Source organism: Arachis hypogaea, chromosome 12, assembly GCF_003086295.3.
Source record: "Arachis hypogaea cultivar Tifrunner chromosome 12, arahy.Tifrunner.gnm2.J5K5, whole genome shotgun sequence".
NCBI classification, from domain to species: Eukaryota; Viridiplantae; Streptophyta; class Magnoliopsida; order Fabales; family Fabaceae; genus Arachis; species Arachis hypogaea.
The window spans coordinates 114,833,368-114,857,623 of NC_092047.1; the positions used below are offsets into that span (position 1 = coordinate 114,833,368).

General features: G+C 36.7%; 1 protein-coding gene across 1 annotated transcript; it reads left to right on the top strand.

Annotated features, from left to right (window-relative positions):
* The first annotated feature begins 4,156 nt into the window (after positions 1-4,156).
* On the top strand, positions 4,157-12,166 carry LOC112728476 (serine/threonine-protein phosphatase BSL1). Its single transcript, XM_025778614.3, has 21 exons — positions 4,157-4,859; positions 4,950-5,010; positions 5,184-5,262; positions 5,371-5,450; positions 5,538-5,632; positions 5,971-6,070; positions 6,170-6,239; positions 6,447-6,548; positions 7,142-7,223; positions 7,336-7,503; positions 8,122-8,311; positions 8,405-8,603; positions 8,677-8,844; positions 8,980-9,218; positions 10,178-10,262; positions 10,368-10,466; positions 10,549-10,748; positions 10,848-10,923; positions 11,073-11,208; positions 11,282-11,421; positions 11,651-12,166. Exons 1-21 carry the CDS (start codon positions 4,658-4,660, stop codon positions 11,732-11,734), a joined length of 2,655 nt encoding a protein of 884 aa, XP_025634399.1. The 5' UTR covers positions 4,157-4,657; the 3' UTR covers positions 11,735-12,166.
* Positions 12,167-24,256: the final 12,090 nt, after the last annotated feature.

Here is a 24,256-nt window from a genome sequence, read left to right on the forward strand (position 1 = left end):
GCTTATATTATTCTCCTTACCTTCTTTCCTCTATTATTTTGTTTAATGAATTTAATTTTAATGCATTAACAATGTAACATTTTACACAGTTATGCAATTATAATCATTTTTTTGAATGATCATTCATACAGTCAATATAAAAAGTATTTATTTTTACTAATGTGACATTATATAATTAGATTCATGTGAAAAATAGTTTTACACTGACAATATATTAAAATTAAATTCTTGTATAATTTGCAATGTTCATGAAAAAAAAAATGATATATTGTAAATATTAGCTAAAAGACAATAAGTGAGCGTAATATTAAAGTATCTTAGACTTCAAATTGTTCTTTCAAAAAAAAAAATTTTTTTTGGTAATGGTATGGGATAGAAGCCCAAAAACAGAAAACTACAAAAAGATTGTACGGGAGATAGGGACTCCCGTTAAATCATCATTATGCAAGATCTATAGATCTAAAGGAAGCAAGTCTATAAAACTATAACCTGCTAATTGACTGTCAATGCTTCTAGCTAACCAGTCTGTACACCGATTAACCTCCCTATAAACATATTTAAATATAATCTCCCAAGGTCGTTTCATCCACTCTGTTATCTTTCGGATTATAGGGCTATGGCCATGGCTGTCACTGGAGTTTCTCTTAATGCACATGATTGCATTCAAAGAATCCAACTCTACTATAACCCTTCTCATCCCTAGACTCTATGCTTTCTGTAAGCCATAATGAACTCCCCAGAGCTTTGCTTGGGTGGCTTGGCAATAGTCCAGATTCGCCCTGAAACCTCCGACCCATTCCCTCTCACTAGTTATGATTAGCCTTCCACAACTCGCTTGCCTGATAATTTCTCGAACTGAGCCATCAATATTCAGTTTCACACATCTCGGGTGGGGGGTACCCACGCTATAGCTAAGATGACTGGGTCTCGCTTCACTTCTACAAGTCTACTTAGGGCTGCACATGGATCGGATAATATCCGCATATCCGCGGTAATTATCCGCATCCGATCCGAATTTTGCGGATATTATCCGATCCGCAGAGCCATCGGATCGGATCCGCACTATGGTCGGATCGGATTGCGGATTTGGCAGTGATATCCGCGGATCCGATCCGCAAATCCGCATATCCGCACATCACATATAAATAGCATAGTTTAAGAAAATAAACCCTAATGTGATATGAATTTTATTGTGTTATTTATGAATTTTATGATATTTTGTTTTTAATTTTTTATGTTGTACTTCAACTTAGAATAATTAAACTTAAATCTTGTGATATTATTTTGTTTTTGTTATTCAAAAGAACTATTATTGATAATATTTTAGGAGTAAATAGGTTTAAACAGATAAAAAATGAATTTTTTGGATTTTTTTTGTAAAAATAGTCAAATAGAATCTTAAAATAGTTTATTTTTTAATTATGCGGATATACCCGATATCCGATCCGATCGGATCTGGCCTAAAAAAATGCGGATATCGTATCCGATCCGATCCGATGAGTGCAGTGCGGATCGGATAGAATTTTAGGCTATATCCAATCCGATCCGATCCGTGTGCAGCCCTAAGTCTACTCTTTTTGAAGGCCTCTGTCCTCCTTGCACTCTCTATTATAATCGAAATGCATCCATCATTTGTAGGTCTCCTGAAAGTAGGTTCATGTATTTCTTTGTTTCTCCATTTTCAAAGTCACCAGCAAGTTGTCATGAAAATATCAGTCCAAGCAGTCGAACTACCGCGACCTATGTCATTTGTGAGATTCAAATTTAGCCAGCTCTTACAATCGACCGGAAAAAAAGTAGCAAGAGTACTCGGTTGTAATAACTTATTCCAAACAAGCGCTGCCCACGGGCAGTCCCTCAGCACATGTAAGGTGAATTCTTCTTGATTGGAACATTTGTGACAGTATGGAGTAGTTTCCATCAGCCTAACTCTTCTTTTGGCCGTGAATATTCTGTCATGAACAACCTGTCAGACTTTAGTTCTTTTTGGACCCCTTCAGTTCCATATTTCATTCCAATTCTGGGTGATTTTCCTACTTTTTCGAGTTAGGTACTTGTAAGCTTAGACAACTATAAATATACCATCGCAGAGTGATTCCAACTAAACGCATCATCTTCACTATTTGGTTGGGGGGAGGGATATTCTTTCAGAAAAATAATTAAAGAATGATATTGATAGCAATCAAGTGAACTGAGCCCAAAGAGCAATACCATTTCAATATTTTTGCACAAATTAGATGCATTTAAACTTAAATAATTAAAATTTAATGCATTTTTTCATTAAAATACTTGATTCATCCAAACAAATACATGCTTAGTCGTAGAAGTTGTCATTTTAGAATTTTTTCTTTAGACCAAAAGATATTCTTTTTCATTAATTGATGAATTCTAGTTCGAACCATAGATACACAAAAATTGACTTTTAAAAAGAATAATTTTATTTATAAAATTTTAATAATTATGTTAAATATACATAAAAAATTAAAAACTGTATATAGAAATACATATTAACAAATCATATATAAATCTTTTTATCAAATTATTATAAACAAATTTGATTATTGGTCTATTATTGTAAGTTTGATTATTTTAGTGGTTAATTATTTAGTTAAAAAAATATATAAATTAATATGTATAAATATATAATAATTGATTTTTAGTGCATGTATAATATTTTTAAATATTTTAATAGAATTATTTCTAAAATAAATAACATACTTATAGTTCCAACAAAAACAAAAAATAACGTGGGGAACAATTAGAAGTGCATGCAAATGGAAATGGAAATAATAATTAGGGTTGATGCATCATGCATGTGATGTGCGCTTGCTAGCATGGAAAAGTGGCATCATCATCTCACGCGATTCACAACCACACATTGGAGTCTAATTAAATTATTCAATTGTTTCCTTTTATTCAAAAATTTATGACCAAAATTAGCTACTGTCAGCTGTCAATATAAAATACATATTGAAATATAAATATTTATTAAAAATAAATTAAATTACATATATATTTATATATAAATATATTAGTAATTAGTTTTAGTGGTTGATTTTAATATACAAAGAATATTTTTGTTATTGAAATTATTCATTAAATTTGGTTCAATGAAAATTTAACTTCTAAAATAAAATGTCTATATGTGAATGCAACAGCAAAGTGACACGATGTATGTGCAATGTTACCTTTCCTTCTTTTATCTTCTCTATTTTATTTATTTATTTTTTTTCATTTCATAATTTTCCTACATTCATAACTTAATTTATAAATAAATATATCAAATTTATAAACAAAGTAATTTGAGATTGTTTATTAAATATGAAATTTTTTTGTTATTTATAAAAAATATAATATTTATTATTTTTTTATCGTATTTTCAAATCATTTAAAAACTGTTTTGTTAATAACATCTTTTAGAAATTTTTTGTCTAACGACCGAATCTTTTGGATATTAAATTTGTGCTTAACCTCTTAAAATATGTTCGATATAGTTTTAAGATAAATTATTTAGCAAAACTATATACAGTTATACAAGAATTCAGTTGCTTTTACCTATTTTCATTGGTTCAACCAAATGGCAATACTTAATGTATTGCAACACTTTTTGTTTGAAGCAATTAAAAAATGTTGCCTAAACCTGTCCAAACTGTTGCCTTTGATCAAAGGCAAACATTCCCAACCTAAGGCAATATGAGTTTGACTAGATCTATCAAACCACAAGTGAAAAAACAAACACTTTTGACCTCCTCTTATGATATCTTCATTAAGTTCATATTGTATTCTCAATTCTTTGGGCAAACCCTCAACTTTGTCAACATTTGAATTCTTTTGAATGGAGACAATATCTTAATGCTATTATTCCATTTATAGACAAGAATATACAAATATATAATTTTCACCTCTTTTATATTTAGGAAGTTATTTTTGCAATGTTTTTATTTTAGCATGTAAACATGATTTCACTTATGTAATCATCCATAATGAAACTTCTTATATTTCTCATAGAAAATATAAAAAATTCATTAGAGTGCATAAAAACTTACAATCTTAAAAAGAAAAATATCCAATTTAGCCAGCCGCCTAAGATTGCCCCCCAAAAAAAATTTGTAAAGACAACCCTTAAAAGACCATTTTGGCCTTTGACTTTAGGACCATAGCTGTCTTAAAATTTAGTAGTAATAAAAATATAAAAAATCTTCTTACTTTTTCAAAAGGGTTCTCTCTCTCTCTCATGCAATGCTTCAATGGAAACCACTTGGCACCCAAAAAGAAATTGAGACTCTCAAATCTCAATCCTAAAATACACTGACACACACATAAAGCTTTCTCCTCTTCCTTCTTCATTTCTCTGAATTCTAAGTTTCTAACTTCAAACACTTCCCTATTTAACTTCCCAACGCCATTTCCATTTTTTCCCCAATGATCTATTAAATTAAAAATAAAAAGAATGATTTTTTAAGAAAAAAATAAAGAAAAAACAAAGAAAAAGAGAGACCCAATATAGGTTTTTGATTGGGTCCGGAGCTGGTCCGGGCCCCCTCCGTAATCGGCGGCGCCACCGTGTTTGCCACCGTCAATGCCCAATTAGGGTTTTTGTTCTTCATTTCTTTGTTGTAAATCGGAGGATTTTCGTTCAAAATTGTTTGGAATTGTGATGGGTTCGAAACCGTGGCTCTACCCTGCTCCTACGTATCGGCCATTAGAGACGTTTTGGGACACTGATGAAGACGCGCCGGGGCCACGATGCGGCCACACACTCACCGCCGTCGCCGCCACCAAATCTCACGGACCAAGGCTTATCCTTTTCGGCGGCGCCACCGCCATCGAGGGAGGATCTTCCTCAGCTCCCGGAATCAGTAACAAGCTTCCTCATTTGAGTTTATTCGTTGAGCAAGGAGGTGCTCAATTTGGTTAATTTTGGCTGTTTTTGAATTTCATTTTTGCAGGGTTAGCTGGAGTTACCAATTCGGTTCATTCGTATGATGTTCTAACGAGAAAATGGAGTAGGTGAGTTGAATGAATTGAATACCCTATTTTCTGAATTATTGAAAAGTTTAAAGTTTTGGATAATTTGGGGGCTTTTTGTTTTGGGTGTACGAGTAATTGAGTATATTGGGTAGTTGAATTGAAGCTCAAGTTATGATCTTTTGCCGCTTTTGTTGTTGTTTTGAGTGTTTCAGTCTTAAACCTGCCGGAGAGCCTCCATCCCCTCGGGCAGCTCATGCTGCTGCCGCCGTTGGTACTATGGTTGTTTTTCAGGTAATTGTGCGAATGATGTTGCTTCTGTGGTTACTGGTTTTGGTTCTGATGGAGTTTTAGTGTTGAAATGATCTGTTTGATTATTTATTTATTATTTGTTTTGTATAGGGTGGCATAGGTCCTGCTGGGCATTCTACTGATGATCTCTATGTGCTTGACATGACCAATGATAAATTCAAATGGCACAGGTGAGCTTTGTTGATATCAAACAAGCTTTTTTCCTTTTTGCTGTTGCTCTAGGGATCTTGGCAAAATTATGATATTCTTGAATGCAGAGTTGTTGTACAAGGGCAAGGACCTGGACCTCGCTATGGCCATGTAATGGATTTGGTTGCTCAGAGATATCTTGTTACTGTCAGCGGAAATGATGGTGAGGGAAGCTTGGCACCATTTTGTAGCTAAACTTTTTTGTCTGCATTTTCTTTTTATAATTGAGGTTTAAACTTTCAATAAGATAGGCATTAATAGTTTTCTACTTGAAACCATTGAGTAGGCAAACTGATGAAGTGAAACATGAATAGTAATATCAACTTAGAATGCCATGCATACGGGGAGTACATGGTGGTTCCGGGTTTATCAAAATTTGGGAGATACTGAAGCATTGTTTTGATTTTGGTTTACATTCCATTCTTAATAATTATTATGTTGGCAGATATTGTCATGTAAGATATAATAAATAGTTTCTCTGTTTTTTTAACCATGCGATAGGGAAAAGAGTTGTTTCTGATGCTTGGGCTTTGGATACGGCACAAAAACCTTACATGTGGCAGAAGCTGAACCCAGAAGGTGATAGACCTTCTGCTAGAATGTAAGCATGTCTAATACTTTTCACTTGAGGTTTTGACTCTTTGTTTCTCAATGTACATTAAGGCATGTCAGTTTTAAACTTGTCTACCTCAATCTATAGGTATGCTACTGCTAGTGCTCGTTCAGATGGAATGTTTTTGCTTTGTGGTGGAAGAGACTCTTCTGGAGCGGTATGATCTGTCATGCCATTTTCATCTTGTTATTGTTTCTTGCGCTTTTAGGAAGCTGTGTGTGCTAATCTGTGCTCAAGTAGGTTATAAGTGATTCTATGGGAGCAAAATGATACGCTTCTTTGTAAAATTGTTATCTTCATGAATCTCTTACTTGAGTATTATTCGGTGAAATATGAATACATTTATTGTATTTATGTGGAGCAGCCACTAGCAGATGCATATGGACTGCTCATGCATAGGAACGGCCAGTGGGAATGGACACTCGCACCTGGAGTTTCCCCTTCACCAAGGTATCAACATGCTGCGGTAAGTGAGATATGGGGAAAAATGATTTTTGTCATCATGGGGATGCCTTTAACATTGTTATTTTTAAATACTGAAGTTATTTGACACATTAATTATTACCATATATGTTCTTATTTATGCACGTGCGAGCAGTCAGTAATGCATTGACCTGACTAAAATCTTGATCTAATGGCTAAAAGGAACTTCGGTAGATTGTGGGTCTCACTTTCATCGAGGAAGAGATTTCCTTCTTAAATGCAATCAAGCTTTATCTTCATCTAATAGCTAACATTAATGCGCATGAAATATTTATGATCCCGATAATGTTTTAATTAGTTTAATGTTTTTATCTTGAAGTAATCCACACTCTCATAATTAATGAAGAGGGACTGTTGCGAAGTTCTAGAAATATTTTAAGTGGATTTCTCTCATAGTTAATGCCAGATTCCCTGCTATTTTTATATGTCTTTTAGTTGTTTTATGAAAATATGGTCAATGGCTTAGAACTGGTATGACGATTTTATTTTATAATCGTGTCAAATGTCGATTATGTTAACCAATTTATTCATTCCATTTGAAGCATTTTGTTAATGGGTTGTGGCATTGCATTCTAGGTTTTTGTTGGTGCACGATTGCACGTTACAGGAGGTGTTCTCAAAGGTGGACGGGCTGTAGAAGGTGAAGCAGCCATTGCAGGTAATCTGTATTTCTATGTTATTATCAATTTTTTCATTTCATTTTTTTTTCTTCAAATGCTTTTTTAGCCAATTCATATTAATATTTAATCTTCCTTTACTTGTTTTGACAGTACTCGACACAGCGGCTGGGGTTTGGTTGGATAGAAATGGCATTGTGGCCTCGTCACGCCCAAACAAAGGTCATGATTATGACCCTCCTTTGGATCTTTTGCGTCGTTGTCGGCATGCAGCAGCGGCCGTTGGTGTTCGTATATACATCTATGGTGGTCTTAGAGGAGGTGAGTACTCATGTTACACAATTCAAAGTTGAAAAATAAACGTGGCATATTCACTTGGGTTATTAGAAAAACAGTCAGGATCACATGAATTGATTTCCACCTTTTTCACAATAAAGAAAATCTACCCTCTTAATATGCTGTTTTGTTCTTCCGGTCTAAATTTAAATGACTTAAATAAACAATGATCATTTGATAGAAGTCGATATACTTAATTAATGGAAGAAGGGGAAAAAAACAAAGAGTGGTGTCCAGATTCGAGAAGGGAGGCCCCGATATATGTTGACTGCCCGTCCCTCAGGGTCATAACGTTGCAGCTCATCTCCTCCTTGCTTCTATTCTGTAATCTAGTATATGTATGGGATAAAGGTGAATCATTGTCCCTTTAAGGATAGTTGGCAGTTGTGTAGAGCTCTAGTCTTGAATACCCTCTTGGCAAAAAAGATCAAAAGTCCTACTCGGAACTAGTTAAGATCTTACAGTGATTCATTGAGAAACGGTCATTGTCGTTGGCCCTAAGTAATCTTATGATTTTCCCCGCAATAAGTTGATTGTCTTAGAAATTAAAAAATTTGTTATATTGGTTATGATGTTCTAATATAACCACGTTATTTTCTGCAGATTCACTGCTAGATGATTTATTAGTGGCAGAAAATTCACCCTTTCAATCTGACAGTAATTCTCCTGTGTTAACATCTGAGAGAACTTCACCTATTTCAAGCCCCAAATTTGGCCAGTCTAATGTAAATTATAACGTAACAACACCAAGTTCAGATTCTGGGCCAGATGTTCCCTCATCTGGTGGCTTAGGGTATATAACTTTTCCTGTTATTCCAAGCTTAACATGTCTACCTCATGCTTATGATATTTCAATTTTATAACTGATGTATTTAATTATTACCAGAATGGACAGAAACTCCATGGAGAAACTTAGGGAAGCATCAGCTGCAGAAGCTGAGGTAGCGAATGCAGTCTGGCAAGCTGTGCAGGCATCAAATAGTCCTGCTGAAGAAACATCGCTATCAGATGACAACTCACAAGCCGCAGAAACAGTTTCAGATGGCAGTGACACAGAAGGCGATGTTCGCCTTCATCCCAGAGCTGTATGTGCTTTGGATCTTTGTTTATAACTCAATTATTCCTCTCGACTGCGCAATCATATATATTTCATTACAGGTTGTAGTTGCTAAAGAGGCTGTAGGTAACCTAGGTGGAATGGTGAGACAGCTATCGCTGGATCAATTTGAAAATGAAAGCAGACGCATGGTTCCTGTAAATAATGATACACCATATCCTACCAAAAAATTCACTAGGCAGAAATCCCCTCAGGGATTACATAAAAAGGCAAGTGTTATTTGATGCATCTTTTTGTTTCCTTTTTGTTACTGGCTTTGCAATATTTATATCTACCTTTTTAATTATCATGTCACTGCACTAAACGTTTAAATCAATAACTTATTATCATTTCTTTCCTGCCAGATAATTTCGAATTTGCTTAGGCCACGCAACTGGAAAGCACCTGCAAACAGACGATTCTTCTTGGATTCTTATGAAGTCGGTGAATTATGCTATGCTGCCGAGCAAATATTTATGCAAGAACCAACTGTTCTTCAGTTAAAAGCTCCTATCAAAGTATTTGGTGATCTTCATGGTCAGTTTGGTGATTTGATGCGACTATTTGATGAATATGGATTTCCTTCAACTGCGGGAGACATCACGTATGTATGCTATTTATCCATTGGTAGATTAGCGGTGTTTTTGTGTCAAAACTACTTATGTATAGATTGGTTATCAATCAGATCATGTCTCGTCTGGTGATTTTCCAATGGTTTTTGTGATCCCCTCGTGCATTAATTGGAAAAACACTGTTTCTAGGTATTCAAGAGCATAATGTAGTGATGTGAACCTGATAATATTTTTAAAAAATGAAACTGAAACTGATATATATTAATGTGGCCATATATAATACAAGTATGGATATTGAAAATAAAGGAACTGGCCTGGACATAAAGGGGACCTTTACCCTCCCAATTCCTTTCGAAATTGTGTGTACCCCATTCCTCATGGTTCCCTCATATAGCAGTAATTTACTTCCAAAAATACCCACAATTTCCTATGCATGATCTCTAGTGTATACCTACAACATACCCCTTTGTAATACAGGGTTCTATTATGTAATATGCAAAATTGTCCGAGCTGTATAATAAGCATTAACATTCAGTTTTTGGAGGCATATACTATGAATTTGATTTATCAGGATTTACTTGAAATATGTCCATTAGCTATAATCTGAGGTGACCTGTTATGTGGAGAATTACAATATTGAATTGACGATTTGGGGTAAATAAATTAAGGTGGCTATCTTCATGGGAAGATTTTTTAGCTAAGAGATTGACATGTGTTAAGCAGTTTAGTCTAACATATGAAAATATCTAATAATTTTTAGCTATCATCATCTTCACATGAAGATATCTTTGTATAAGTAGTCACCTTAAGTTAATTATGTGACATTTCCTTTAATAGCAAAGTTCATCTGTTCTCTCTGGTGCTATAAGTAAATAACACATTCACTCTTGGTAATGGTTCAATTAGAACTTATTGGCGACATTGATCTCTTGCTATGGCCTTCATATGATTCATTTATTTATTATTTACTTTAGTACTCATAATGTTTCAGGTATATTGACTATCTGTTTTTGGGAGATTATGTTGATAGAGGACAGCACAGCTTGGAAACCATTACCTTGCTGCTTGCACTTAAGGTAAGCTACTTCAATTATATTAATGTGTATATGTAGTTGTATTTTAATTATTATTTTTGTTTTTATCTTTATAACCGATCACGTACTGCCCTTGTGATTCTGCAGATTGAGTATCCTGAGAATGTTCACCTGATACGTGGTAACCATGAAGCTGCTGACATAAATGCACTATTTGGTTTTCGTATTGAGTGCATTGAAAGGATGGTACGGATGGAATGTGCATGTAGTCGTTAATTGGATTTAACTCTAAATTCTATTATTCTACAACTAACTAGTGTTCCTATAGGGGGAAAATGATGGAATCTGGGCATGGACGAGGTTCAATCAACTTTTCAACTATCTTCCACTTGCAGCTCTTATTGAAAAGAAAATTATCTGTATGCATGGTGGCATTGGAAGGTCTATCAATTCTGTAGAACAGATAGAGAAGCTTGAAAGGCCCATAACAATGGATGCAGGATCTATTATTTTGATGGACCTTCTGTGGTATGCTTTCCTTCTCTCTCGGTTTGCTGGGTTGAACCTGCGGTTTTTACAGTTTTTAAGTTTTTTCATTCTTTTCTTATAACATTTACATGTTTGTAGGTCCGATCCTACAGAAAATGACAGTGTAGAGGGTTTGAGACCAAATGCCAGAGGACCAGGCCTTGTCACTTTTGGGGTACGTAGCCGTTCATCATGCATTGCAAACATAGACCTTTCGTACTATATGTGCAGTTGGTTATTGAATATTAGTTAATTAACCACAGACAAGTCTCCATGTTTGATCAACAAGGCACAACTGACCCGTTGAATATTTATTTTGTGCAGCCTGACCGTGTAACCGAGTTCTGCAAGAAAAATAAACTACAGCTAATTATAAGGGCCCATGAATGCGTCATGGATGGCTTTGAACGATTCGCACAGGGACAATTGATTACGCTTTTTTCTGCAACTAACTATTGTGGTAAGTGTAAATCCCCACCAGTTCTCTCGTTTGTCCGTATTTGCATGAGTCTCACACAGCGCGTGTTGTTTAGGAACGGCAAACAATGCTGGTGCCATACTGGTCGTTGGCCGGGGCTTGGTAGTGGTTCCAAAATTGATCCACCCCTTACCGCCACCCCTTCAGTCTCCAGAGACATCTCCTGAGCGCGTCATGGATGAAACATGGATGCAGGTGAGGACCTTAATGCAGTTTCGTGCTTTTGTGTACTGTGTTTGTTTAAGGTTAAATTACTTTGGAGATTTTTTAGATTCACTCAATTTTCAATTAGGTTTCTACATTTTGTATCAAAGTCTTTATATTATATATTGTATGAAAGTTTGAAAACAAAATCCATATGATATTTAAACGTTTCAAATCAAGTCTCTAAATGTTTATCTTCTTTTTGTTCTTGTTACAATAGGAACTTAATATTCAGAGGCCACCAACTCCGACACGAGGTCGACCACAGCCAGACCTTGACCGCGGCTCGCTAGCATACATATGATGTATAGTTCATGACATGGAGTTCAGCAGAATTTGAGGCTGGCCACCCCCTAATGTTGTGTTCTTTGTATCCGCCAATGTTGAAAGAACAAAGACATATTTTGTACTGTTTCTGAAATAGTTGCAGCAAGTAAGGAAGTTCTTGTTTTCAGTGTACAAATAGCTTTGAGAGAGGTTGGAAAGTTTTCTGATAGCAAATTAGTGAAATGGGTGATTTAATTTATCTTTTTATGGAGGTGTTGAATTTGTAAGGAATGTGACATGTATAAAGTGGAAGAGATGTTAGTAACTAATCTTCTACCACCCTCAACTTAGGATGTGACTTAGGGAGGGAATATAGTTGCTCAGCGTGTATATTGTATCATAAAAAATGTCAAGGAATATATAATTCTTCTTTTATATAAAATGTTTATAACATTTTGATTTTGTTCAAGGTTCTCCTAAGTTTTGCATTTCTTGATTTATTTCCCTATGGTGTCATCACAACTTCCATGTTTCTTTCCTTATAATTTGATTATTATGTCAGATGAAAGAGTTGATGTACATCTCTCTTTTAAACTTAATGAATTTAGAAACGAGACATTGGTCAATAAATTATCGTGATTTGAGAAATACAATAATTATTAGAAAATAGTCGAGAGAGTTATAACTATGATCACTACGGATGGTCAATAAATTAGTCTTTAGCTTATACACTTGATATTTGGAAATTCTTTTCCTCTAAAATTTAGTGTAATATTAGTGTTTATTATATTTATAGTATTCTCGATTAATCACGTTATCAAAGTTTTGGGTTTCAGGGATTATAATTTATAGTTTAGGGTGTAGATTTGTTTTTTAAAATTTTTTATTGCTAAAGTTCAAGACATTAATAGTAATATATTATATTATAATGTTCTCGATTACTTTGCTAATCAAAATTCATAGTTTACGATTCAATTGTGACGATTCATAATTTAATATCTGCAATATAGATTTGGGGCTTAACAAATTTGAGTAAATAGACAAAATTATAAATGGATAAAAATACAGATGAAATATTTTTAGGATCACACAAGTACGACAAAATCGAAATTTTAGTGTATATACCAAAAATACTTATTATAGACAAAATTAACCTGCTGTTAGAAAAGTTTCGTTTCCGTTAAATTTAGTGCATGCATGACAAATAAAAGTAACTAACTAAAGCCCTTCTTACAACACCACCACTACTATTTGTTATAAAATAACTAAATAAATAAGGAAGAGATAATAAGAATAAAAATATAAAGAAAGAGAAAGAAGTATTGCAACATAAAAGAGAGAGAGAGAGAGTTATTTATTGTTTGTCTATATGGCTTTAGATCATGTCCTATTTATACATGTATGAAGGGTTTATTTTTCAACCTTCATTTAATGAGATTCTCTTGGTAACATAATCATTTTATCATGGAAAATGTTGAACCGTTCAATGGACATCCACATTTGTTCTTATCATAACACTCCTCCTTGGATCTCCATTTAGGATTATTGCCTCATTAAAACCCCACTAAAGAAAAATCCAGTGAAAAAAAAAACCTTAGTGAAGGAAAAAGAGTACAATATCCTTTGGTGATGGGGACTGCCTCATTCAAAACCTTGTCAAGAAAAACCCAATGGAAAAAAATCTGATCAAGGAAAAAAAAGTACAGTCTCCCCCTATTGTCGATATCAGTTAATGTCTCGAAATCGGTGCATCCCAATCTCATGTACCAATCTTTCAAATGAGGATTTTGGAAGTGACTTTGTAAACAAATCTGCCAGATTGTCACTTGAGCGGATCTGTTGGACATCAATTGTCCCTTGATTTTGAAGATCATGAGTGAAGAAGAATTTGGGAGAAATATGCTTTGTTCTATCACCTTTGATATATCCGCCTTTAAGTTGAGCAATACATGCTGTATTATCTTCAAACAGGACAGTTGGAGCTATGTTATGGTCAATCAATCCACATGATGACAGAATATATTGAACCAGGCTCCTCAGCCAAAAACACTTGCGACTAGCTTCATGAATCGCTAGTATTTCAGCATGATTAGAGGAGGTTGCTGCTATCGTCTGTTTCGTGGACCTCCATGATATAGTTGTACCACCATATGTGAACAGGTATCCTGTTTGAGATCGCCCTTTATATGGATCAGACAAGTATCAAGCATCTGCATAGCCAACTAGTTGTGACTTGGATCCATAAGGATAAAACAATCCCATATCAATCGTTCCATGAAGATATCGAAAGATTTGTTTGACTCCACTCCAATGTCTTCTGGTTGGAGAGGAACTATATCTTGCTAGTAAATTCACTGCGAATGATATGTCAGGTTGCGTATTATTAGCAAGATACATTAGCGCTCCAATGGCACTAATATGTGGTACTTCAGGACCAAGGATATCTTCATTCTCTTCTTTAGGACGGAATTGATCCTTTTCCACATCTAAAGATCTTACAATCATTGAAGTACTTAATAGATGCGACTTATCCATATAAAATCTCTTCAAGATCTTTTCTGTGTATGTTGTTTGATGAACAAAGATCCCATTTTTTGTATGCTCGATCTGCAGGTCGAGACAAAATTTAGTCTTTCCAAGATCTTTCATCTCAAACTCTTCTTTTAGAGTTTTTATAATTGTTGGAATCTCTTCAGGAGTTCCAATGATATTTAAATCATCAACGTACACAGCAATTATAATGAATCCAGATGCAGTTTTCTTTATGAAAACACACGGACATATATCATCATTCTTGAATCCGTTTTTGGCCAAATACTCAGTAAGACAATTATACCACATTCGTCCAGATTGTTTTAGACCGTATAAAGATCTTTGCAATTTAACTGAGTATAACCCCTGCGAATATTCATTGGAAGGTTTAGATATCTTTAGTCCTTCAGGAACTTTCATATAGATATCACGATCTAATGATCCGTATAAATAGGTTGTTACCACATCTATTAAATGCATATGCAGTTTATGATATGCAGATAAACTGACCAAATAACGTAATGTTATCGCATCCACTACAGGGGAATACGTTTCTTCATAATTTATACCGGGCCTTTATGAAAAATCTTGTGCTACAAGTCGGGCTTTGTAGCGTACAACTTCGTTTTTTTCATTTTGTTTTTTCACAAATACCCATCGGTATCCAACATGTTTTACATCTTCTGGTGTACGGACTATAGGTTCAAAGACTTCACGTTTTGCAAGTGAGTCTAATTCAGCCTTCATGGCTTCTTTCCATTTTGGCCAATCATTTCTTTGTCGACATTCTTCGACTGATCTTGTCTCAAGATCCTTATTTTCATGCATGATATTTAATGCCACATTATATGCAAATATTTCATTGATAATTGTCTTATTTCGGTCCCATTTCTCTCCTGTAAAGACATAATTTATTGAGATCTCGTCATTTTCACAATTTTCAGGTACCTGAACGTCTTCTGACGTTAAAACTATATCAGAATTTTGGTCAACTGCAGGTGTCTTTACTATGTCTTTTTCAACAGGAATAGTATTTACCTCTTTTTTTCTTTCGAGAATTTTTGTCTTTGGAACCGACAGGCCTGCCACGCTTCTAGCGTGTATTTGCTTCGGTGGCAATTTGTCCAACTGGGACATTAATTCGAATTGGGGTATTTTTCACTGGTATATAAGATTTGGTTATCCTCTTTGTATCAGAAAATGCATCAAGCAATTCATTTGCTATTCTTTGCAAATGTATAATCTTTTAAACTTCTAGTTCACATTGCCTTGATCGAGGATCTAAATGCATCAAGGATGATGCATTCCAATTAAGTTCCTTTTCAGGAAGCTTATTCTCTCCTCCTAATGTTGGAAATTTTGATTCATCAAAATGACAATCCGCAAATCGGGCTTTAAATACATCTCCCGTTTGTATCTCAAGATACCTCAGTATAGAGGAAGAATCATATCCAAAATATATCCCCAATTTTCTTTGGGTCCCATTTTGGTGTGATTAGGTGGTGCAATGGGAACATATATCACACATTCGAATATTCTTAAATGGGAAACATTTGGCTGCTGGCCAAAAGCTAATTGCATAGGAGAGAACTGATGGTAACTCGTTGGCCTCAAACGAATAAGTGCTGCGGCATGTAAAATAGCATGCCCCAAACCGAGGTTGGGAGATTTGTTCTCATAAGTAAGAGTCTAGCAATTAATTAGAGGCATTTAATAAGTGATTCTGCTAACCCATTTTGTGTGTGAACATAAGCTACTGGATGTTCAACACTTATTCCATTAGCCATACAATAAGCATCAAAAGCTTGGGAAGTAAATTCACCAGCATTGTCAAGATGAATGGCTTTGATTGGATTTTCTGAAAATTGTGCTTTTAATCGAATAATTTGAGCCAGTAATCTCACAAACGCCAGGTTGCGAGAAGACAATAAGCACACATGTGACCATCTCGAAGATGCGTCTATTAGGACCATAAAATATCTAAAAGATCCACATGGTGGATGAATAGGTCTACATATATCACCTTGAATCCTCTCTAGGAATTCAGGGGACTCAAATCCAATCTTTACTGGTGATGACCTTAAAATTAACTTCCCTTGAGAACATGCAGCACAACAAAATTCACTAGTTTTAAGAATCTTCTGGTTCTTTAGTGGATGTCCATAGGAGTTTTCAATAATTCTCCTCATCATAGTTGTTCCCGGATGACCCAATCTATCATGCCAAGTTATGAATTCATTTGGGCTAATAAACTTCTGGTTTACAATGGCATGTGATTCAATTGCACTAATTTTGGTATAATGCAACCCAGACGAAAGTGAGGGTAATTTTTCTAATATAACTTTATTATTTGAATCATGAGTTGTGATACATAAATACTCATGATTTTCCTCATTCATTGTCTCAACATGATATCCATTTCGGCGAATATCTTTGAAACTCAACAAGTTCCTCAGGAACTTGGTAGATAATAGTGCATTATTTATTATAAATTTTGTTCCTCCAGGAAACAAAATTATAGCTCTTCCGGAGCCTTCTATCACATTGTCCGAGCCAATAATAGTATTAACATATTCATCTTTTTGCACAAGATGGGTAAAATATATATTACTTTTAAGAATAGTGTGTGAACTTGCACTATCCGCAAGGCATGTCTTTGCCATTTTTTGAAGTCTTCCTAAAATTTCGTTAGAGCTTCGTGCTGATAACGTGTTATAAAATAACTAAATAAATAAGGAAGAGATAACAAGAATAAAAATATAAAGAGAGAGAAAGAAGTATTGCAACATAAAAGAGAGAGAGTTGTTTATTGCTTGTCTATATGGCTTCAGATCATGTCCTATTTATACATGTATGAAGGGTTTATTTTTCAACCTTCATTTAATGAGATTCTCTTCGTAACATGATCATTTTATCATGAAAAATGTTGAACCGTTCAATGGGCATCCACATTTGTTCTCTTGGTAACATGATCATTTGTTCTCTTGGTATTATTATTATTATTATTACTACTACTATCATCATCATCAACGGTAATAATAATATAATAATTTACTTACGGGATGTGTTTGTTTCTTTCCATAATAATAATAAGGAGTGATGCTAGGTAACCAAAGAATAATTATAATATAGAAATGTCACGTAAAAATTCCTATTCTCTTGATAAACAAGTGACATACACCTCCTTATTACTTATCCTCCTTATCACCTACTGACGTGTACCCTATAAACTCGGTAACAAGATCAAAATCAAAACCGACCAAATAATCCGGAGATAATAACGCGGGAGAACTCAACCACAACTTGATTACAATTTCAAACAAATCAAACATCATCTTTAGTCCGTTATCAACAACAACGACACTTACCATCCAACCAAAAATATCGGAACAAATAAAGAGAAGCTAACACTTCACTCGTCTATATAAACAAACCAGATAGCCCAGGAGAAGACAGGTCACAAAAACACATTTCATTTCTCATTCATATTGCTTTCTTAATATCTTGTTCTGACTTGAGTGTTGGAGTGCTTTTTGCAGGTGCTCCCGCCGCTGTGTTTCGCATTGCCGAGGTGTTCCATCATTCTCCTTGGATGATGAATAGCTCTCCTCAAAGCTGAGCAGTCGCAGAAGGAGTTCTTATACCTCAGTTGAGCTCGAACAAAATATTTAGCGCCCACCGTGGGCCCAAAAAATTTATCTGACCCCACTATTTTTTGCCAAACTTTTGTATTCTTCTTTTTGCAGGATTCCCAGCATGGCCGATAATGGGGTCCAACAACCCATGCAAGCAAAACTCCTAGCTCAGATTGCTGAGCTTCAGGCATAAGTTCGAAAAATAGCCGAGTTGTCCTTCGCCAATAACGTGAGAAAACAGGAGGAAGGAAATTCTAAAGGCTCGGCTCAGGGTAACACAGACCCACTGAGCATCAGTCCGCCAAAAGGAAAAGCTGACTTTAGACAATCCTTTCTCCGAGGAAATCACCAAGTTTTAGATGCCGAAAAATTTCATGCTACCTACTACTCTTGAGCCATATAAGGGGATTGATGACCCCCGCGCTCATGTTAAGAAATTTCAATCTATGATATTTTTTAACGGCACTAACAATGAACCTGTACTTTGCCGAGCTTTTCCTACTTATCTTGATGGTGCTGCATTACTTTGGTTTTCTAAGTTGTCTGCAGGTTCGATCTCCTCATTTGAGGAGCTGGCGAGATCTTTCATCGACTACTTTGCATCATCAAGAATATACGTACACGGATCAGATTATCTAGGTACTATCAGACAAGGACAACACGAAAGTTTAAAGGACTACATGACCCGGTTTGCTGAAGTAACAATGGAAATTCCAGACTTAGACTACATGACCAAAATTTGATACTTAAACCAGATTCAACACAAAGAGAGAAAAAATGATCAAAGAGATTCTCAATGCCAAAATAATAAAACCCCTTGCCCGAGGAGGAAGTTACCAGGATCAACGATTTGTCGACAAAAACAAACACTGTGCTTTCCATCAGAAGTATGGACACACAACGGACGAATGCGTAATCGCCAAGGACTTATTAGAAAGAGAAGAACTCCATGAGGCTCAGAGAACGGACAGACAACCACACTCAAGAGAGAAAAAGATAAGACTGTAAGATCACCAAACAATAAGGAACCAAGGAAGCCATTGAAGCTCACCCCAAAATTTGATACTTATACCAGATTCAACACAAAGAGAGAAAAAATGATTAAAGAGATTCTCAATGCCAAAATAATAAAACGCCCTGCCCAAGCAGGAAGTTACCAGAATCAACGATTTATCGACAAAAACAAACAATGTGCTTTTCATCAGAAGTATGGACACACAACGGACGAATGCATAATCGCCAAGGACTTATTAGAAAGATTAGCCCGACAAGGCCTCCTTGACAAATATGTCGAAGGAAGAAAAAGCAAGGAAAATGCTCGAGATCAAGAAGAGCGTCAACGAACCTCAGAAGAAAAGGATGACAGTAGGTGGCCCAACCCTAACCCACCAAAGGGGGTCATAAACTGCATATCCGGAGGATTTGCAGGGGGAGGCGAGACAAATATGGCATGCAAACGAAGCTACCGAGCAATGCTGGCAATCAAAGGAACAATACCCCAAAGAAACAAGGATACAACAGATCTCAAAATTACCTTCAGCCAGGCCGACCTATCTTTGCCTGGCCCAAACTTGGACGACCCAGTGGTGATTTCCATCCAAACAGGTGAATTATTGGTAAGAAAGGTCTTCCTAGACCCAGTAGTAGCGCATACGTCCTTTTTTATTCTACTTTTCAAAAAATGAAATTATCTGAAAAAGCCATGCAACCTTCATTCGGAGAACTGGTAGGGTTCTCGGGAGAAAGGGTCCCAATAAAAGGCTACATGTGGTTAAAAACGACAATGGAAAACACCCCATTATCACGGACCATTGATCTCCAGTACCTTATAGTCGACTGCCCCAGTCCTTACAATATTATTCTCGGAAGACCCGCTCTGAACATATTCAGAGCAGTGGTATCTACCTTACATTTATGTGTTAAGTTTCAGGCACAGGATGGCAAGATAGCAACAGTCCACTCAGACCGCCAACAAGCTCGGCAATGTTATAATGCAAGCCTAAAAGGGGCCAACACCAGGGGAAAACTTCAACAAGAGGTCAAGGCTATCCTAGGGGGGATTCCCAGGAAAGACCTCAGCCAGTAGACAAACTCCAAAAAATCTCCCTGACCTCAAAACCAGAACAATTTACTTACATCGGCCGAGCTCTTGAAGGACAGGAGAAACTAAAACTCATAAAGGTACTACAAGACAATTCCGACTTGTTCGCCTGGACCCCGGCAGACATGCCAGGAATAGACCCGAACATCATTTGCCGCAAGCTCGCCATTGACAGAACAATCCGACCTGTTGCTCAAAAGAAAAGGAACCTCGGGGCAGAGAAAGCAAAGGCGGCCCTGAAAGAGACTAAAAAGCTCCTCAGTGCCGACTTCATCAAAGAAATCCGCTTCACCACATGGCTCTCGAATGTGGTCATGACAAGAAAAAACTCAGGTAAATGGCGCATGTGCGTCGACTTTACAAACCTTAACAAGGCATGTCCAAAAGATGCCTACCCATTGCCCTGTATTGACAAACTGGTAGATAATGCATCAGGATTCAAAAGCTTAAGCTTCATGGACGCATACTCTGGTTACAACTAGATCCTTATGCATCCAAAAGACCAAAGCAAAACAACTTTCATAACTAAACATGGGAATTTTTGTTATAAAGTAATGCCATTCGGCCTAAAGAATGCAGGTGCAACGTATCAGCGACTAATGGACAAGATATTCCATCAACAAATAGGTCAGAATATGGAGATCTACGTGGATGACATGGTGGCCAAAACTTCATCATAAAGATCGCACTGCGACGACCTCGAAGAAATATTTAAACAGATCCGAGCATATAATATGAGACTCAATCCAGAGAAATGTGCTTTTGGGGTACAAGGAGGAAAGTTCCTCGGCTTCATGCTGACTTCACAAGGAATCGAAGCGAACAGCAAAAATTGTGAAGAAATACTCAACATGGCAAGCCCAAAAATAATAAAAGAAGTACAACAGCTAGCAGGGAGAGTGGCCGCTCTGTCAAGATTTTTGCCCGCAGTATCAAACCAATCATACCACTTTTTCCAGACGATTTCCAAAACAAAAAAGTTTGACTGGACAGAAGAATGTGAGACAGCATTTGCCAAACTTAAAGCCATCCTATCCTCATCACCAGTACTGCAAAGTCCAAAGATCGGTAAACCTTTGTATTTGTACTTATCTGTTTCCAATTACTCTATGAGTTCGGCCCTTGTTACTGAGGCAGGAAAAGCACAAAAACCAGTATACTTCATGAGTAGAGTCATGCAGCCAACAAAAAGGAGATATCCCAAAATAGAACAATTGGCCTTGGCACTGGTAATAACAGCAATGAGGCTAAGGTACTATTTCCAGAGCCACACAATAGTCGTGAGGACGAACCAACCACTAAGGCAAATACTAACAAAACCAGAATTGGCAGGACGGCTGACCAAGTGGTCCATCGAGCTTTCTGAGTTTGATATTCAGTTTCAATCAAGACCGGCTCTGAAATCACAGATCCTGGCAGACTTCGTTTCCAAACTTACATCTAGCGAGCACCATCACGAACAGGCTTGGGAGTTGCATGTAGATGGAGCGTCAAACCGAGAAGGAAGTGGGGCTGGGATAGTACTAAAGGAAGGAGGAACAGTAATGGCCGAACAATCTCTTCGATTCCACTTCTCGGCAAGCAATAACCAAGCCAAATATGAGGCACTCATAGCAAGTCTCAAGCTCGCCCTCAGCTTTCAAGTACAATGCTTGATAGTACACTGTGACTCCCTCTTAGTGGTCCAACAAATCAAAGGAGATTTCTAGGTAAAGGATCCTCTGTTAGAGCAGTATTGGCTCATAGCAAAGGATCTTATTTCAAAGTTTGATAAATTTATCATATCACATGTGCATAGAGAGAAGAACACTAGAGCGGATGTATTATCTAAACTCGCTGCTACTAGAGCAAATACACACACGTCGGCACTATCACAAATTACATTAGGAAAACCTAGCATCGAATCATTGTGCATAATGAACATCACTCATACAAATGACTGGAGAATACCTTTTCTTGAGTATATTAATACAGGGACCATCCCCAGAAATGAGACTAATCCTCAAAGCTTTAGGCGAAAAGCAATTTTTTTTACAACTGTGGCAGGAGAACTATACAGACGTGGTTTCTCACACCCACTACTAAAATGTCTCGGCAAAAATGAAGCCAATGAAGTCATGAACAAGGTCCACGAGGGCGTATGTGGCAACCACATAGGAGGACGAGCTCTGGCGGCCAAGATTATCTGAATAGGATATTACTGGCCAACAATGCAAAGGGACTGCATAGCAAAGGTCAAAACATGCGATAACTGTCAAAAGCATGCCGCTATCTCAATGAAGCCCACCGAGGTATTGCACAGCATGGAGGTAAGCTGGCCTTTCTATAGATGAGGGCTCGATATCCTCGACCCATTCTCAATAGCGTCATGACAGGTAAAATTTCTCTTAGTCTCAATCGATTATTTCTCAAAATGGATAGAGGCACAACCACTAGCAAGAATAACAGCCGAAAAGGTACGATCTTTCATATGGAAAAATATCATATGTAGGTTTGGAATACCTAAGGAGATAATATCGGATAATGGTAGGCAATTTACAGATAACAAACTTGTATCATTCTTGAAAAACTTTAACATACAATATCATTTTAGCTCGGTCGAGCACCCACAGACAAATGGACAGTCCGAAGCTGCTAACAAAATAATCTTGCAAGCGATGAGAAAAACGCTCACTGATGCAAAAGGTGAATGGGCGGACTTGATCCCAGAAATACTATGGAGCTATAACACAACAATACAAACCACTACAGGCGAGACCCCCATTCAAATTAGTCTACGGAACAGAGCGCTGATACCGATTGAGGTCGGCATCCCCACCTTAAGGGCCGAGCTATACAATCAAAACCACAATATCGATACAAGGAAGGCCGAGCTAGATCTCATGGAGTAAGATAGAGATGTCACCGCTATCAAACAAAGAGCAATGAAGCAACTTATAGAAAGAAGACACAATAAGAAAGTAGTACCCAGAACATTCAACAAAGGGGATCTAGTCCTCACAAGAACAGAGGAAGCAAGATGACCTCCATCACACGGCAAACTCGCCGCGAATTGGGAAGGACCATTTCGGATCGCAAAAGTACTCGGAATGGGAGCTTACCAATTACAAACACTAAAAGGCGACTCACTATCAGGAATTTGGAATATCTCTTCACTAAAGTTGTATAGATCATAACTTGTACAAATTCGCAGATGAATGTACTCTTTTTCCCCTTAGAGGTTTTTTCCCAAATAAGGGTTTTACCTAAGGAGGGTTTTAATGAGGCCGGACGCCCAATATGTCAAATTATCAAAGTTAGACAATGTACTGACATATGAATAACCGATCTATTCCTTACTTTTTCTTTTTTCCTATTCTACTTTCAAATGCAAAAACATTAACCAAACATGCATATCTATATATTATCAAAATACCAAATTGTCAAACTGACCTAACCTTGGTCAGAACAAACAGAAAAAAAAAACAGGAGTTACTCCAATCCAAACTAAAAAGGATAGCAAACATCAAAACATAACAAACAAACTACACAAATATACATAAATCAAGAAGGGAGAACGTTCTCATCATGGTCCTCCACGGTTCCATCCACAACCAGCCTCTCGCCGATAACAATCTTGGTCACATCAAGCTGACCACAATCAAAGTCGGGGGCCAACACAGCAATTTGAATGACAGCTCGGTCAAATTCAGAGGAGAACATCTCCATTCCCTCCTCTTCCAACTCATGAACCCTGGAGGTCAGCTGCCCCTTAGTCTTATCATTCTCTTTCACCTCTGCCTGCAGAAGCCGGACTTGATCCCGAAGGCGAACAACCTCCTCTTCAAACTCTTTCATTTTTGCCGTAACATCTAAAATGATGTCGTCCTTCTCCTTCGACGACTTCTCTAATTCGAAAACCCTCTCCACAGCCACCTGTTGTTTGGCCCCGAGCAGTTCAGTAGTGCGACCCACGCACATCAAACGCGAAGCGACAATCTGCATCAGAAGACAAACACAAATCAACGAACATAAAAAAAATAACGACAAAGACACAAAAAATTCACAAATATATATAGCAGACCTGAATAAACTTTCCCATCCCCTCCATGCCAATCCGAGGAGTCATAAGCATATCTCCAGGGTACTGAGAAACCTTGTCAGAAAGATCGGCAAAGGAAAATTAGTCACTCCACAACGAATGCAAACTCGTGGCAGGAATGAAGCCATAAAGCCTCTTCTGCCTCTCAAAAGCAGACCTATTGCCACCAACAACTTCCTTATCACCCTCCGAAATAACCTCAAGAGACTT